This window comes from Capsicum annuum, chromosome 4 (assembly GCF_002878395.1).
Source record: "Capsicum annuum cultivar UCD-10X-F1 chromosome 4, UCD10Xv1.1, whole genome shotgun sequence".
Taxonomy (NCBI): domain Eukaryota; kingdom Viridiplantae; phylum Streptophyta; class Magnoliopsida; order Solanales; family Solanaceae; genus Capsicum; species Capsicum annuum.
In genome coordinates this window covers 202,879,949-202,896,332 of record NC_061114.1, presented here as the reverse complement: position 1 = coordinate 202,896,332, position 16,384 = coordinate 202,879,949, and the positions used below count along the sequence as shown (strand labels likewise).

The following is a 16,384-nucleotide window of genomic DNA, read 5'->3' as shown; positions in this document are numbered from 1 at the left end:
TTATCATAAAGTTGAACAGATACACACACGTTCTACATGAAAATCGTGTAAGATATACGACAAGCGTCCTATATGGACACATTCTACATGTCAAATCACGTAGCAATTGCCATGTATACTAATTTAAATGCCTACTAATGCATAACAAAATTGGAAGGCAAGGATGACAGCTGAGACCAATTTAAAAGATACGCTTATATGATGCCAAAAAATTAACATTATAACTTGGGCTATCACTTAAATAATGGTCCCAAATTGGCTACATATGCAATTTTCCTCAAATTCACGTAGTTTAAGGTCTCTATAACGACACGAAAGACCGATTCGTCCTATTGGCACTTTGCAGCAATAGAAAAAGGTTAACAAATCTTATCTACTTTCTTCGCTCTCCATAAATTTCACTGCTTCCAAAAATTAAAACCCTAAAAATTCTCTTTTATTCCTTTTTCCTATTAAATTAATTGCATCTATAGCAATGCAATTTCTCAATTAGCATTTTTTACGAAGCAAATTTTCTACCAAAATACTTTTTTTTGTTTAATTTTTACATAAATTACGTGTATTGACATATATTTTTTTTTATTAAGAGATCAATAATAATTTGGGATTTATTGTATTGTTTTTGCTTAGATTTGTGTTAATTTGTTTCTGTTTCTAACCAATTTGTGCTTTTGTTTCTGGGATTAGGGTTTTCTCTCGTTTCTCTGTTGTGGAATTAGGGTTTTCACCATCTTTTTGATTGAAAGTTTCGGCTTTTAGTGATTATTTTGCACTGGTAAGTACCCATTTAATTAATTATCTGTCTTTTTAATTTTTCAATTTTGTTAGAACAAAATGTTGAAATGTTGGGAGCTGGATAGGAAGGAAAGAATTATTTTTAGTATAAAGTTTTGTAATTGGGCTAAAATTGAAAGCAAGAAAGACATGGGGGTTCAAAATATTTGTACTTGTCATTTTTTTATTTGGGGGACTAAGATCTACCTACTTAATATTGCAGTTGTGCTTGTCATTATGGATTCTTTTGTTCATAGCATTAGTAAGACTGTGACACCCCAAATTAGGATAAGAAGTCCCACATAGGCATAACACATGTGAGATTTTGGGTATATAAGTAAACAAGCCTTACTCCCCGGTGACGAGTTTTAAAGCCGTGCAGTATTAGGCCTAGAGCGGACAATATGACTAGAGGACTGGGCCATTAAAAATGGTATCAGAGTCATTCGTGTCAACCTTGTCAATATGGCCAGCGTTCAAACTGGGTTTAGGCAAATCCTGGTAAGTTGGGGCAAACCTCAATCCTAAGTCTAGGAAAATTCTATGGGATGGGGCAGGCCTTGGTAAGGCGGGGCAAACCTCAGTCCCGAGTCTACGCAAATTCCGTGCGGTGGGGTAAACCTTAGCGAGGATGCTGAGTCCATAAGAGGGGGTGTATATGAGGGGGCGTATTGGATACCCCTACTTAGGATAAGAAGTCCCACATCGGCAAAACATAGGGGAGGTTAGTAAGAAGGCCTTACGTCCTAGTGATGCGTTTTAAAGCTATGCAGGCCTTGGCCCAGAGCGGACAATATCACTAGTGGGTTGGGCCATCACAAAGACCACGTCTTTGTTGTATGATTTCTGTTTTAGTTTTTTTTTAAATTGACTTAAGTTCCACATGTAGTCGTTTTCTTAAGATGTTTACACATTATGCTGGATTTCCATTTCTTGAGTGCATTTTGTTGAGTAAATAAAAATGCTGATTGATTGCTTAAACCTCTAATGAAAAAAAAAAAACCCATGAGCAAAAGCTCCTGTCATGATGAATCCTGCAATATATTGGCGGTATATTGCTTTTTCTGTCTACTAAGGCCTAGATATTTGGTTACCACCTATGTAGGCGTGGAAAAGCACTTTGCGTTTTCTGCATGAGAAGAGCTTGTATTGATGTTTAAATATGGGGATCGCAGCAGAATATTAATATTAAAAAATGCTGATAACCAACATAACACCACATACTTCAAATAAGGCACTATAGAATGTGATAAAAAGGAAAAAAAAGCAATTGACATATCCCAACAACAGCACGACCCAGTACAGTCACAAAAATTTATTGGCTTATATATTTTGCGAGGTTCGGTACATATGCAGTAGCTTTAATGTTTGCCAGGAGTCTTTTGCCATCAGAAAACTACATCTTTGCAAGTACATTGGTATTATCTCTGCATGTCAATTTAGATTTCATCACACAGGGTGGTCCCTTTTTTGTGTTAGGATGGAAAGATAAATATGTGATGTAGGTTGTAGTTGATTGGGGATCACCGTGTGTTGTTACAAATAAGGTGGAAGTATTAGGATACATAAGATAGATATGGACATCTGTCATATCCACTACAAATATGCATTTATTTGAAACCTGTCATGCATAGTTGAAATTTTGATATAGCTGAGGGACGGCTCATCTTCACTAATGGGAAAAAAGAGGAAAACATCTGCATACAAGTGCTTTGTCTTTCTGCATTTTGAGCTCCATTAGTTTTATACATCTATGTGACTTTTAGGTTTGTCAAAGTGATTTTTTCACTTGGTGGCTAAGATGTTGGATTACCCTGTGCTCGATAATCGTCCAATTAATAAATGGAAAGTAGCAGAATTAAAGGAAGAGCTTAAGAGGAGGAACTTAGCAACTAAAGGTTTGAAGGATGATCTGGTTAGGCGATTAAATGAAGCTATCTGTGAAGAAATAGAAGCTGCGGAGGTTGAAGAGAGTAAAGATGATGATAATGCCATTGATCCTGCTAGTGGTTTTGAAGATACTGAACCAGAGCCGGATCCTGTTAAATTGGTCAATGATTTCCTGGAGCATCCCCAAAGTGAAGTTTCTAAGGGTTCTGATCATAATACTGATTCTGCCTATGGTCTTGAAGACGCTCAACCAAATAATAATCCTGCTAAATTGGTTGATAATCTTCAGACACAACACCAAGATGAAGTTAACGATATTGACGGTGATTTTGCTAGGGCCAGCACCAAGAATTGTCTTGTTGAAACAGACCAGAACAAAGTCTTTGATGAGGTTGCAACTGGAGGTACTGGTGATGCTGCTGGAGAACCAAAACATTCGGAGGCACCTGTTGGTAGCACTAGTGTTATAAATGTTATTGCATCTGATGTGCTTGCATCTACTGATGAATTTATTGAAGACAAACTTGATAAGGAACACAAGGTTATTGATTCTTCTCAGGATAAAGATGTTGATGAGGTATCTAATGTTGGGGATGGTTCTATTCCAGGCAGTGGCAATAGACAGGATGTTGAGGATATGAAAATTTCATCTTCTGAGGGAGTTCTTGAGGACAACCTTAGGAGACAAGAAAATGATGTGGAGGTAACCCCAGTAACACCCCAGGAAGCCTTGAAAAACAACAGCATTAAGTTGGATAATGAGGGTCTGAAACTCTCAGGCATGGATGCTGAGCCAGATATGTCCAATCCAGCCACTCAGGTATATGAGGTTGACCCTAATTTAGGGTCTCAAGTAAAATCTGACTCATTTTCTACTGATACTTTGCCCATTAATGAAAATAAAGATTTAAATGATAATTTGAATGCTGATAATGTCAAATTAGAAACTGAAGTTGTTAGGCAAGAGATGGAGCTGCAGTCATCCAGCAAAGACCTATCAGGTGTTGGTAGCTCTCATCCATTGGATGTTCAGATGCCACATGAGATGCAGGGTCTTGTTGGAGAAACTGACGACGACAGATCTTCAGATGTGAAATTTAGCATGAAAAATGACAATGCAGATCAGGTTTCTGTTGACGTTTCCAAGGTAGAGCATGGTTTGGATAGTAAAACTTCAAATAATAGTGAGCAAACTGATATACAGTTTGAAAAAGCTAGAACTTTGAGTGATGTTATAGAGCCTAGTTTGTCACCAAATAAAGTTGAGGCATATGCCGAAGATAAACATGGTCTTGCTGCTTCTGGCGATGATAGAAAAGGTAAGACAACACCTCCTCCCACTAAAAATGAATGTTATCTTCTTTCCTAAGACCGGTTCTTCTAGATCTTCTGTGTGTTGTGTCTTTGCTTGCAGAATTTAGCAAGATAACCGATATAGTGGATGGTGAGAATATGGAAAAGATAAACCTGGATCAGTCTTCAGCTGATGATTCCATGGAAGAGGATGTAGTAGAGACAAAACATGCGGATTTTGATCATATTTCTAAGAAGGAGAATGATAAGACTGAAGAGTCTATTACGGGAATGGCAGAAGAGCCCAAAGTTCCACCAGGTGGTTCTTCTGATGCAATGCAGTTAGACATTCCTTCTGAGAGGGTTGTGTTTCTTCAAGAAACTAATGTTAAGTCTCTTGATTTGTCAGAGAAGAGAAAATTTCAAGGTACTCATGTTCTTTCTTTAATTCTCTCTTTCCCTCTTTTTTTTTGCTATAAATTCTCTCTTCCTTCTGTTCTACAACAACAATAACAACAACAAACCCAGTGTATTATTCTACATATGTTTATATTACTTTTTCTTTTTCACTGTTACAATCTTATTCTTAGGACTTATTGCTTATCAGGAAAAGAATATCAGAGTTCGCTGTTCGTTGCTTATGTATTCTTTGAATTGATTTCACGAAGCTTAATATGGTGAAACTTGTGTATTTTTGTAGATGGTAAAGTCCTTATTGTTACTATGTTCATTATTTTTGTTTCTCTTGTGAACACTCAAACTTTTGATTAGATCACATTTTTTACTAGAATATAGCCATGCAAATCCCTAGTTTTCCACTGTTAAAGTTGAAATTCATAATTGGAAAGCAGCTAAAGTTTTGCTTAAAAAGTGTTTGTATGATGACATTACCGATACCAATTGCAGATACTAGATTCTTCTTGCAATTTGGGATATGAAGCCCTCTTCGTTTACATTAAGTTTGGATAATTATTGTGATAATGGGAATGAACAAAAATATGATTTTTTCTTTTCTTGTTCTATAATTCGGTTTCATGGGATTGACTTCTTGTGGATTCTTTGTAGAAGAAGCAGGAGGTGGGAGTACAGAGCCTGCAAAAAGGCAGCGTAGGTGGAACACTGAGAGTGTGAAAACTGCTGAACCCCAAAATTTAAGTAGTGCTTTATCAAAGAAGGTTGTTCAGCCCAGCCTTATCAAACCCATCCTTGGCAGGACTAACTCTACAGTTGGTGGGGATTCACCCAAGGAGCGCTCTGGTGAGTATTTGTTTCTTGGTAATGCATGAGCTTCAAATGCTATAATAGCGACACAGGAATAATTGGTTCTAATGTTCTGTTAATATTCCAGTACCGAAGTCTTCAAGAACAGCCACTACTTCTCTTAAAATTGAGAATTTTGTGCGGCCTTTTACGTTGAAAGCTGTGCAAGAGCTCCTTGCAAGAACTGGTAAAGTCTGCAGCTTCTGGATGGACCAGATAAAGACCCATTGCTATGTCACGGTATAATCTTGCTCTGATCTCCTATTGCATTTCATTCTTCTCTCAGTGCATATGGTCATTGAGTTTCTCTATTTTAAATTATATTTGCAAGGAAGCATTAGTAGCCTGATTGGCTGGCTACTCTTAGGAAGGCACAGGGTTGGGGACAGTTGTCGCACAGGGTTGGGGACAGTTGTCATGGGGTTGGGCTTGATTTGAAACCTTGATGCTGCACCGGTCGGCCTAAGTCCCTCTTGTCGATTTGTCATAATGTAGCATGTGAATGTGCATCCTTGACCTTCAGAGGTGCATAACCAAATAACAATGTCTTGCATGACTTGGTTTCTGGGCAATACTCTCTAGAACTAGTTAGAAAGGTCTATTTTTATGGTGTTTCTTTCTGTAGTGGATCAGGGTAATAAATTGATAAATGTTCTCTTTACAGTATTCTTCAGTAGAAGAAGCCACAGAGACCCGAAATGCTGTGTACAATCTCCAATGGCCACCAAATGGAGGTCGTCTTCTGGTTGCAGATTTTGTTGATCCCCAACAGGTGCAAACCAAGATAGAAGGTAAGGAACCTGCTTCTCCACCGAAAATTACCAATCCTGCTGTGCCTCCAGCTTCATCCTCTGTTCAACCACCACCTACTCAGCAGCAGGGTCGCAAACAGCAAGCTGAGTCAGAACATCCACCGACACTCCAGCCACCACCTCCTCCTCCTCGGGCTCCTCCAGCAAATGAGATGCTGCCTTCACCTGTTGCTGATAAAAATGATCCCCCCATTGTGACTTTGGATGACCTCTTCAGAAAGACCAAAGCCACTCCCCGTATCTATTATTTACCGCTGACAGATGAAGAAGTTGCTAAAAAGCTTGCGATTAGGCGAAATGGTAAGCACTAGAGATGTAATTGAATAAAGGGCATGTTAGACGGATCTGTAGAGTGTTATTTTAGTGTAATGCTGAAAACTGCAAGTTTGCCCGCATAAAGAAGTTGCAGTCTAATTTGTAGGTGAGTAGTGAGTTTCTTGAGGCTTGTTTAGACCTTCCTTTCTTTTCCATTGTCGATTTGTTATTGCTTGCAGCTTAGGTTGCTGCAAGAAACAAATCTTAACTGTATTTTGCTTTGGGTTGAAGACTTCTAAATGTGCAGATTATGTGGAATCTGTGTGAGAGTCTTTACTTCTTTCTTTATCCAGATTTCTGGAGAACTATTTGAATATTAAAGATCTGAGTTGTTATGAGATCTATTATTTAGTGATACCAATGTACCGAAGCTGTTGATGCCATGTACCACCTGTTTGTTTTCTAGTTAGCCCCTTCCATGGATGCTTTGTGAATCAAAATACTCTTTTATTAAAACATATATCTATCAGTGAAGAAAAACGTATCACCACAATTAGCTGGAGAAGCTGTGGTGAGGATTTCTTTTTCATGTTAGAATTACCTTTAGATTCAGTTTCAAGGTAGTGGCTTGCCCATATGCATACTTACTAGCCTTTGTATTTGGACAAATTTCTTCCAAATATTCAACAATTAATGTTCCTTTAGCATTAGAATAATAAATATTGCCAAGATGATAAAGGAACCCTGGTAAACTTACTGGTATTGTAATTTTATGGTTCTTTTTTTTTCGCTGTACCTATCTTTTGCGTAATTTGCTTGTGTGAACTCGAGGCTCGTTTAGTTATTCCAGGATTAGTTATTCCATCTTTACGGTTGTTGTATCGGCATTAGTTATTCCATCCTTACAATTAGGGGTGTTCATGGTTTGGTTTTTAACCAAACCGAACCGCGATCCAGGCCAAACCGATTTTTGGTTAGGTTTGGTTTGATTTGGTTTTGAATTTTAAAAAATCGATACTAATTTGGTTTGGTTTGGTTTTACTCTAAAATAACCAAATCGAACCGATATATATATATATATATATATATATATATATATATATATAAATACAATATAAATATTTGATACATTTTATATTTTAATCATGATTTAACTTTAGTTGTAATACATTAAGTCATTTCTTCATCTAGTTGATAGTACCTTATGAGATTCTAAGTGAATTTCGCACTTTGAATGACAATAATACTAATTGTGAAAATAAGATCTTATTGTATATTGAAATTTATAGCTGAGATTCATTTGACTATAGACAATCATTAGTTTTAACTTTTTTTTTTAACCTTATTAAGCAAGAAGTTTATGTGTTCACCTTTTAGGAAATTTATTATATCATTCTGTTAAATGTAATTTTAAAATATATTTTTAGAAGCGTTCATATGGTGTTGTGCATAGCTTTGTCGAAGTATAACACTCAGTTGGCATCTTAGTTTCAAGGTTGAGATACAATACTCGGTTAACATCTCATATGTTAGATTGAATTTGTTTTTTTTTTTTTTAATTTTCAACTTTTATCATTAGCAAAAGTTATAAACCGAAAAAAACGAATCAAACTGAACTAAACCGACAAGAACCAAACCAACGGTTATTTCTTTGTTTGGTTTGGTTTGGTATTAGAAATTTAAAAACCGACTAAGTTGGTTTGATTATGGTTTTGACCAATAACCGACCCAAACCGACCCATGAACACCCCTACTTACAATCGCAGGATAACTAATCCGTGGATAAGTTATCCCTTGCATTTTATTCCAACCAAACATTGGGTAAACTCATTCTAAAATTAATTTTGGGATTAGTTATTCCTTATCCTTGTACCAAATGACCACGGTAGGTTTTTGGAAATTTGCTTGTGTTCTAACTTTTTAAGAGATGGTAGGTTTTTCGAGATTAATTTTTTGATGTTTCTGTTCCATCCCTTCTTATCTACGATTGCGATCATCAAAATTTCATCTTTATGAATTTATACTTCCTATAGCTAACATGTCTCCAGTCCAACGGGAACGTGCAACACAAACAAATTTGCGCTGCTATACCGAATCTTCGAAGCAGCGTTATGTCATGTATTCTTTTGTGTGGTATATGTAACTTCTGTCAAATGTGGTTATTTTAGCTAATCTAACTTTATGTATTTGTAAGCCCATAGTAACATTTGTACGACTTCACATTCTTTAATATAATGTCATTCTACTGAAGATTTTATTTTTAATTTCGTCTATGTTATAATAGTTTTTGAAATTCGCTTTGCATCAGTAGTAATGCATCCCAACTTCCCCTTATACGTACCATTGGATAGAAGAAACTTTTGCTATGGTTCATAATAATAACCCAAACTATGCCATGTTTGTCCAACTATAATTAGGCCACAAACTATGGCTATTTCTGAAATTTCAGCACCCTTAACAATCACGTGCTGTACACGTGACCAAAGCAACATTAGGTTTTGCCGGCCCAAAGGAAAAAAAAAACCCTAAAATCTGATATAACTAGTATACAAATTTCACCTCCCTCTTCCCCTTTCCCCCTTTGTTTTCACAGATCTTTGCAGATATCTCAACAAAATGGTGACTGCAACAGGGAAGAAATCAAAGAGGACCCATGAAAGCATCAATAACAGATTGGCTCTTGTTATGAAGAGTGGCAAGTACACTCTTGGTTACAAAACTGTTCTCAAAACTCTCAGAACCTCCAAAGGTTAACACTTGTTTTTTTTTTTTTTTTTTGGTGTGCGTGTGATTTTTTGTGTTGTTTTTGTAAATGGAGGGACTGAAGTGTGATGGGTTTTGCAGGGAAGTTGATATTGATATCTAACAATTGTCCACCATTGAGGAAATCAGAGATTGAGTACTATGCTATGCTTGCTAAAGTTGGTGTTCACCATTTCAATGGAAGTAAGTCCTTTTTCTACCATTCTTGAAAATTCTCTAATTTTTTCTTGATTAGGCCCCAGTGTGCTTGATATTCTATACATTAAGGGATTGCCTGGTAGATGTATAAGAATAGTATAGTGTTGAATAAGGTGTATTAGATTACTGTTAGTAATGCGGGATTAGTTATTATTCACTGTTTGGTTTGGTGTATTAAAGGCGATTCTGATCTGTATATAACCATGCTTGTCCATGTAGTAATAGCCTATGTATTACTAAAACCATGGTTTTCGATGTATTAGTTATACATCCTATAATACTGAATATATGGTGTATATAGGTCGAAACCCCTACCAAAAGAAGAAAGGATTAAATAGTTCCATGATTAATACATATATTAGATTCTCTAATACATGCTACCAAACGACCCTTAGCCTCTATCAGAAACAACCTCTCTACCCCCGACGAAGATAGTGGTAAGGTCTGCATATGCCCCCACCCTCCCCTGACCCCATTTATGGGACGATACAAGGTATGTTGTTGTTGTTGTTGCCTAACAGACTATTAATATGCTTTTTTGTTAATGTGCTTAAGCGGGTTGTGTTCAACATATAGTGGTCAAGTGGAGGTGCTGAGCCTTGTTTTGGATTTAGGAATTGTAGAAGATGAGACCAATATATGACTAGTCACTGAAATTCCATCTTCACGAGTTGTCAGACATAAAGTCCTTAAGCTTTTCGTTCAACTTATTCTTTCAATTGAAATAGAATTTCTTGCCTTTCTTTGTATTTTTTTAAAAAATGAAACTTAATTTAGTGCTCGTTACTTTATATGCAACATAATGTTGGTGGGGCTAGGGATGTCGGATTTAATTAGTCAGTGGTTTATTTATATATTAAACACAGTATACACGAAACTCATTCTCGTCATTTCTTTGTTTGAGGATGTATTGTATTTCTCTGTCATTTCTTTAGTTTATGGGTATTTGTCTGATGCTGATTCCCTGATGCTGATTCCCTGATGCTGTATTCTTTTGTTTTCATTTTGATTGATGGATGTCTGAAGATATAACTTTGTCACTATATTGAAGTTCCTATTTTGGTCTGTTTGAAATTTTTTGAGGAACCTTCTCCGACATTTTTCTTTGACTAAAAGGAGTGTTTTCACAACTTTCTTATATATGTCTTCTTTTGCCCCTGCCACTTTGTGTGCAGACAATGTTGATCTTGGAACAGCATGTGGGAAGTTCCACCGTGTGTCGTGCCTCAGCATCATTGACCCAGGTAACATGCATTTGTCCTGTAAGATCGTATTGGTGGTTACTAAAGGGAAGCACACTGTTTGACTGACTTATGGACATGACGATTTTTCAGGTGATTCCGACATTATCAAGTCTCTGCCCGGTGATCACTAAGAGTTGGTGATCTAGTAGTAATTTCAATTAAACAATCTAGAAAGCGATTTTCCTGGGCTGCACCAAACCGTTTTGCTGTTGAGAAATTCTGTACTATCTTTTTGTTCTTGTTTTTCTGAGTTATACCAAGATTATAGTGGACCTTGCTGTTACCTAGTTTTGTTGGTTTATCATTTCTCCCGAAGTTTGAGGCCAAGTACATTTCGATTTATTCACAGATCAATTTCCCTTTACAGTTTTGCATTTCTGAATGAATTCACTAGCTGATAAACGATTTTCTTGAGCTAAGGGCCTATCGGAAACCTCTCTACCCCATGAAGGTAGGCGTAAGGTTTGCATACACCTCACTCTCACCCTCCCCATATCCACTTGTGGTCCTGTCTATACTGGGTATGTTGTTGAGTGAGTTCACTAGATTATGCTCTTGTTAACGACATCTATACATTTCATGCTTCTGTCTTTCCATATATCTGTCTAGCTATCTTCTTCATTCGCAATTATTTCAAAGTCATACTTAATAATTTTTGTTCTATGGCGTCAGCAACTGACAAATCACAAATTCTGTTTGGGAAACTCTCTTGAAACTGTTTGCTAGCCTTTTTGTGATTTGGCATTCATGATCAGCCAAAGCTATAAGAAAACGAGGACTATCCTCGAATATCTTGTGATGGTAGACCCCCTGCCCTTGTTTGTGGAGCTCAAGGAATAGTAGCAGCATCTGTTTGTAGTATTCAAGTCCTGCTGATAGAACTTGTTTCAATTCTCAATGAAGTGAATGGTGAAAAACACACCTGAAGTATCTTCTATTTTCGACTTTCATGCATAAGCTATAAGATGTATGTGTTTCTCACTCGAACTATCACCAACTATTTGTAAAACACACCTCAAATATTAATTATTCGAGTTTCATAGCTGAATTTTTAGGTAGAAAAAGTGAAAATTTATTAGTTGAGGTATGTTGTGATAGTACTCACACAATTGATAGTTCAAGTATGAGACCAAAAATTGGATACTTTAGGTACGCTTTTCATCAACAACTCTTCTTAATGTGTAGTTTGCTAGGCAAGGTAGAACAAACAGTCCAACTGTGAAACACTCTTGTATTTGAATAAGATGTTATACAAGTCGATATGAATATATTGAATATGATTCTAAGTATCTGAATATTCTGGAACGACCAGAAAAAAAAAAAAAAAAAACTCAATGGAGTAATATGTTTTATTCAAATGCTGAAGTGAGTAATATTATGGGATAATGACCCATATACAACCTTTTTAAGTATTTATTGTTTTTTCTTTTTAAAAAATAATTGTGGACATTGAGATACTGTCAAAAATTCAAATTTTTAATTGAATATAACCTATTGATACTGAAAGTTGTGGATATGGTTTTGAGACATTCATGGTTATGAATTGAGAAATTTGCAGAGATAGTTTGAGAAAGCGAAAATTTCTCGAAAATTTCTTGAAAGAGCTAGAATAAGGTCTATCGAAATATTTGAGCTTTTTTTAACAGAACATTTTATCGGTCACTTAATACAAAAATCAATAGTCTGTATATTCAAATCAACTATTTGGTGCCAACTTTTTTTATACTAATGTAATTAGGGCTGTACAAAAATCGAACCTACCGATAAATCGAATCGATAAAAATGTTATTGGGTTATCGGGTTAACGGTTTTTTATCGGTTTTATAAAAAATTTTATTGGGTAAACGGTTCGGTATCGGTTTTAGCTTATTGGGTTATCGGTTAAACCGATAACCCAATAAGGATACACTAAATTATTGTTTTATCCCTATTTATGTTATATATATAAATCTCTCTCTCTATATATAGATATGTGTATGTATATAGATTATATACACTACTAATTCACAATTCAGTGATTCACAAAGTATTAACCTATTTAGGGCAACAAAGGCATCACAATATAAAGTTCGGCTATTACCGTAATGAAAAGCTTGAAGCACTTAAAGCTTCCAACAATTAGGATTCAATTTTTTTCCTAACTAACATTCAGTTCAAGTTTGAAGATTCTTGTAAACTAAAATACATTGCGTAGGTTTTGGCGGTAATTAAGATTTCATTTTTTTTATGTTGTTGCTATTTCTATTTTATAAGCATTTTCTTATTGGTTAAACCGAAAACCGAACCATTAAGGACCAAAAATCGATAAACCGAAACCGATAAGAAATTATCTTATTGATTGGTTATTGGGATTTACATATTTAAAAATAAAAAATCGATAAACTGAATTAATAACACGTAAAATCGAACCTAGCCGACCGATGCACACTTCTAAATGTAATAATGTTATTTTACGTCATTTATGACTCTATTATGTTAATAACTGGTGCCAAATTACCTTCTTCCAAGTTTAGTGCCAGATAACCCGTTCAGCAAGTCTCTGACTAGATAAGATAAGACTTAAGAGTGTAAGGGCCTCATTTGTTCGTAGAGCTCTGAATCTGAATGGTTCAAACTTAAGTTCATTAAGTGTATTTTTTTTTTTTATAACTGTCTCTTAATGTGTCTGAAATCCTCTGAATCAGTCATATATAAAAAAGAGTCTGAATACTATTTGGACTCTTTTTAAAACATAATATATTCCCTCAAAACTCACTTTGTTATTTTTCTCTCTATATACGTGTAAAATGAATTAAAATAACTTAATTTATTATCAAATGAATTATAATGCAATGAATTATAATACTAGTAATTCACGTATTGAATTATTTATTTTCCTCTCATTTGACAATTATTTATTTTCCTCTCACTTTGTTATTAAAAATATTGAACTATTCTAGTAATTATAACTTACACCTCAAAACTCTCTCACTGTTGTAGTAATTCATTTTATAATTACATCTTATCACAATATATTTTAATCGATATATCTTTTTTTTAATAATTTTAGATAGTTCAATAATTATATTTAACATAATTTATTTATTTATATTTTTAAATATTTTAATTATCACTCAAATAATGTTTGTTGTTTAAGTTAATACTTTACCTAAATATTTTTTTCATATAATATTTTATTACTTTTTAAATTTGAATTTCATATTTATTACAAATAAATAAATTACATATATTCAGATATTAAAAAAAACAAACAGTTTTAATCATTCAGTATTCAGATTTAGAAACAACATCTTAATCATTCAGATTCAGACGTCTTAATCTTTTAAAAAAAAATAAATACACCCTAAACTTCCGAAGCATCAACCATTATTAGACCAGATAGATCTATTGTGCAAGAAAAAAAAGAAGAAAACTTTAAAAATATTCTTTTTATATTGATAGGGATCTCCATTCATTTTTAAATTCCCTTTGGAAAAGTAAGAGACGAGTATAGTTGCAAACTCTTGCAATATAAATATTACTTCCTCCAGAAAAGGAGCAATACTAGTGAATTTGTTGTTTACTTAACTCATCTATTAAATAATAAATTAGCTAGCATCACCTAATTTAATTCTGTATTTCGGTTGAAACATCACTCTAGCAGCACATGGAATTAATATTTTTTCCCTAATGATTGTTTTGCTTATGATTAATTTAGTTATAAAGGGTCTTTCTTAAGGGACCCAAAGAATAAAGAAGAATGTAAGAGTTTTGTTTAACTTGTCTTCAAGATGATTTTTGTTGTTGAAGATGGGATCTTATCATAGATCATCAAATCATTATTAACTTGAAAAAAAATAACTAAATCAGATAATCCTCTTTTCCAAGTTTATTGCCAGATAATCCGTTTAAGACTATGACTAGAATAATTTCCAACATATGTATTACCACCTCCAACAAAACTGGATTAGTACAATTAGACATTTTTATTATAATTAATTTTATAATATTACCTCCAAATCTATTTTTGTATGTTAAAGAAAAAAAAAAGAAAAAAAAAGCTAACGAGTTCAACATGCGTTGGGATTAATTAAGTATAAATAACGTAAACCCCAAGAGTTTCCTACCTAATTACCCTCTCTCCCTACTTTTATAATAATTACATAAAATCTCATATATGATACATTCCTGCACGTCATGATACATAGGGGTTTGGGCCACAAGTGACAAAAGAGTTTTAAAATGAGGTGTAGGTGACGCAAGTCTTAATAATTGAGTAGAGGTGCTAATATCTTCATTATGGTTTAAGAAAGTTTAAAAAATTTTAAAATAACCCATAAGTTTTAAAATTTACACTTTGATTCAAATGTTAGTTAATATATAACGGGGAACGAAGGGAAAAAATGCGTCTTTTTCTCTCTCCTCATTCGCTGTTATTTTCTCTCTCTTCGCGATATTTGTTGTTCATTGTTGTTGCTGCTTCATTCATCATCTTCTGATTCATTATCATCATCTTATACTTGATTATCAACTTCATATTCTTCTTGTTGACCATTGTTGTTGTTGTTGTTACCCCAACTGCTGCTATTTGACCAAATTCTTATGTCAAATTTTATTTCGTAAATCACTTTCAACTTTGGAATTTACCTGAGAGGAGACTTTGGTAAGACAGATAATGCTTTTTAGTTGAATCTGGGTAATTGCTAGTGTGTTATTTTTTCAACAATAGTTTGCACGCAAACATGAATGCAATACAAGAGCAATCTGTTTAAACAGATTCATTATCTGCCGCACCAGATAAATGTTCTGTTGTAACAGTAGACTCATGTTGGATTCATGCTTAAGGGTTCTAGGTGCCCGTAATATGATTATGAATCGAATAGATGGGTATTCTGTTGCACCAGATTAGTAATCTGTTTCAACAGATAAATAATCTGTTTCATCAGATTACTAATATGTTTCGAACAACAAAATACAGCTCCTGTCACACACAAAACCTAACAAATAACTCATATGTTCTTGCTATTGATACTGGAATCAAATTATTCCTTAATTGTAGACATGTCATTCGTTAAGAAATAGAAATAGACAGCACGAAAATTAAATAAGAAATAAAAAGTCAAGTGCATCAAACATAATTTTTTATAAAACAAACAAAAAAAATACATAGATAACAGAAAAAAAGCTTAATTATTATTATCATCATTATTAACATCATTATTATTTGTATGGCCAGCCGACCAATCTTCAAAGGGCAGCAGCAGCGCCCTTCGCAGCCTGCGAATCTCCCGCAGCATCCTTACTCTAACGGCGGCCAACTCCCAATACAGGTCATGAACCTCCTTCTGCTTCCCTAATGACGTCTCGTAAAATAGCGACATCCCACATAGGATTAGCCATATTTAAAAAACGCATAAGTTGACAAAACACACACGTAAACACAAAAGTAAAGAAAAGAAAGAATTCGAATGTAATGTAATACAACGTATATTTACACAAGAATCAAGAAAAAAACTTACCAGGGAGAGGAAAAAGCTATTAAGTCCTTGAAGAGAAAGTAGTTGAAGGTGTAACAAGAGAGGGAAATAAATAGTGTGTAGTATAACGAACGATTGAGTAAGGAGAAACCTATTTATAGAGGATCGAACTTGAATGAGTTAGGCAAAAAATCGCAACTGTTCACCTCTATTTATTAATGACATTCTTGATTACTGTAAAAGTTATGACTTAATTAAATTAATCAATATTATGATAAGTCATGACTTTTCAGCTTTATTATTATTAATAATTGGTTCTTTCCAGGAACCATTTTTTTTTACACTGTTTGGGACAACAGATAATATATCTGTTGCATCAGATAAATCATCTGTTACAACAGATATATCATGATTTGCAACAAATAGATAACCTGTTGCA

At 34.4% G+C, this 16,384-nt stretch overlaps 2 protein-coding genes across 5 annotated transcripts; both read left to right on the top strand.

Moving 5' to 3' along the window:
* Positions 1-293: 293 nt before the first annotated feature.
* On the top strand, positions 294-6,727 carry LOC107867565 (apoptotic chromatin condensation inducer in the nucleus). 4 transcript variants are annotated; one of them, XM_047410452.1, is made up of 7 exons: positions 294-358; positions 688-775; positions 2,541-3,983; positions 4,079-4,384; positions 5,026-5,214; positions 5,306-5,457; positions 5,882-6,727. In XM_047410452.1, the coding sequence occupies exons 3-7, from the start codon at positions 2,576-2,578 to the stop codon at positions 6,338-6,340; spliced, it is 2,514 nt and encodes an 837-aa protein (XP_047266408.1). In that variant the 5' UTR covers positions 294-358; positions 688-775; positions 2,541-2,575; the 3' UTR covers positions 6,341-6,727. The 4 variants fall into 4 exon arrangements, with proteins under 4 accessions (XP_047266408.1, XP_016569341.2, XP_047266407.1 ...); XM_016713855.2 differs by having other exon boundaries at positions 295-358; positions 5,023-5,214; XM_047410451.1 differs by lacking the exon at positions 294-358 and having other exon boundaries at positions 371-775; positions 5,023-5,214.
* Positions 6,728-8,728: 2,001 nt separating this feature from the next.
* On the top strand, positions 8,729-10,853 carry LOC107867566 (60S ribosomal protein L30). The gene is made up of 4 exons (XM_016713857.2): positions 8,729-9,033; positions 9,129-9,230; positions 10,421-10,489; positions 10,580-10,853. The coding sequence occupies exons 1-4, from the start codon at positions 8,901-8,903 to the stop codon at positions 10,618-10,620; spliced, it is 345 nt and encodes a 114-aa protein (XP_016569343.1). The 5' UTR covers positions 8,729-8,900; the 3' UTR covers positions 10,621-10,853.
* The last annotated feature ends 5,531 nt before the right edge of the window (positions 10,854-16,384 follow it).